General features: G+C 56.8%; 1 protein-coding gene across 1 annotated transcript in view; it reads left to right on the top strand.

Annotated features, from left to right (window-relative positions):
- HINFP (histone H4 transcription factor) overlaps window positions 1-963 on the top strand; it is a gene marked incomplete at its 5' end in the record, with an annotated part of 4,263 nt that extends 3,300 nt beyond the window's left edge. Inside the window, 1 exon segment of the mRNA XM_009879100.1 lies at window positions 441-963. Within this exon segment, the coding sequence (XP_009877402.1) occupies window positions 441-963 (523 nt within the window).
- Between the last annotated feature and the right edge of the window lie 208 nt (window positions 964-1,171).

A 1,171-nucleotide genomic window follows, 5' to 3' on the forward strand; every position in this document is an offset into this window, starting at 1 on the left:
TGGCTGGTGGGATGCTTCCGAGTTTGGCAGGGCACAGGTCCAGGTGTCCCACTCTAGAGAGAGCTGCTGCAGGTCGCTCTTGACAGATGCCTCTGCTACGTCCTCTCTAGGAAACTGAAGGGTTGCAGAGCCTAAAAGCAGGGAGGGGCAGAGAATAGACTTCAAATGCTCCCAGTGAAAAGGTGTGGTGGAAGGAGATGGGTTTGGGAGCTGATAGAGGCCTGACGGAAAGCTCAGAAGCTGCCACATGGATGTGCTTTTAGGGCTAGGGACTGAAAGGGTTTTATCTCAGTTGCTGGGTATCATCTGTGTGGTAAGACTGGGCATTGAAACCTAAAATAGAATGCCTCTTGCTTGGCTGCCACTTCAGGCTGCTGCCTGACTCTGGGGAAGGGGCTGCAGTGTGACTGGGTCCATCACCCCTGCCTATCTCTGCTCAGGTACAAGGAACATGAGGATGGCTACATGAGACTGCAGCTGGTCCGTTACGAGAGCGTGGAGCTGACAGAGCAGCTACTGAAGGACAGAGAGAAGCAGGGAGAGGTGCTGGATGGCTCAGCTGAGTGTGTGATGCTGTCTGACGGTTAGAGCAACCTGCAAGGCATCATTCTGGAGGCCCCGGCAGAGGCTTCCCTCGTGGGAAACAGCATTGATGAGCTGCAGGTGGCCCCGCTGCACCCAGTCCCTTGCTCTGCTGACAACCCTGAGCCAGCACAAGTGAGTTCCTTCTCAGGAGCAGCGCTGTCATCAGAGCAAGAACCCGGCACCCCAACGAACCCTATCATCCATGTGGTGAACCGGACCAATGAGCACGGGGACAATGAGACTGTGTACTATGTCATGGCCAGCATGTCTTCAGAGGAGCAGGTGGCAACACCTGGCGGGCTGCCTGTGGAGCTGGAAGAGAACGTCATGGACCGTCTGCAGAAGACGGCTGAGGAGCTGGGCATCCAGATTGTGTAAGATGCCCACCTGCCTGAGGAAAACGGGCCGCTGTGGGTCTTGCAGGTGAGGGAGGCTGTAAAGTGCCTGGGGGCGAGGGCTGGGCTTGTCTTCACCTGCCTGCACCTGGCAGACCTCCTCCTCTGCTGCCCTAGCCTCACTGGCTGCTGGCTTTGGTCAGCATGAGGAGAGGGGAAAGGCAAGTCTCAGAGTTGTGGGTCAGGTGATG

The sequence above is a fragment of the Apaloderma vittatum genome, unplaced genomic scaffold (genome assembly GCF_000703405.1).
Source record: "Apaloderma vittatum isolate BGI_N311 unplaced genomic scaffold, ASM70340v1 scaffold31701, whole genome shotgun sequence".
Classification (NCBI taxonomy): domain Eukaryota; kingdom Metazoa; phylum Chordata; class Aves; order Trogoniformes; family Trogonidae; genus Apaloderma; species Apaloderma vittatum.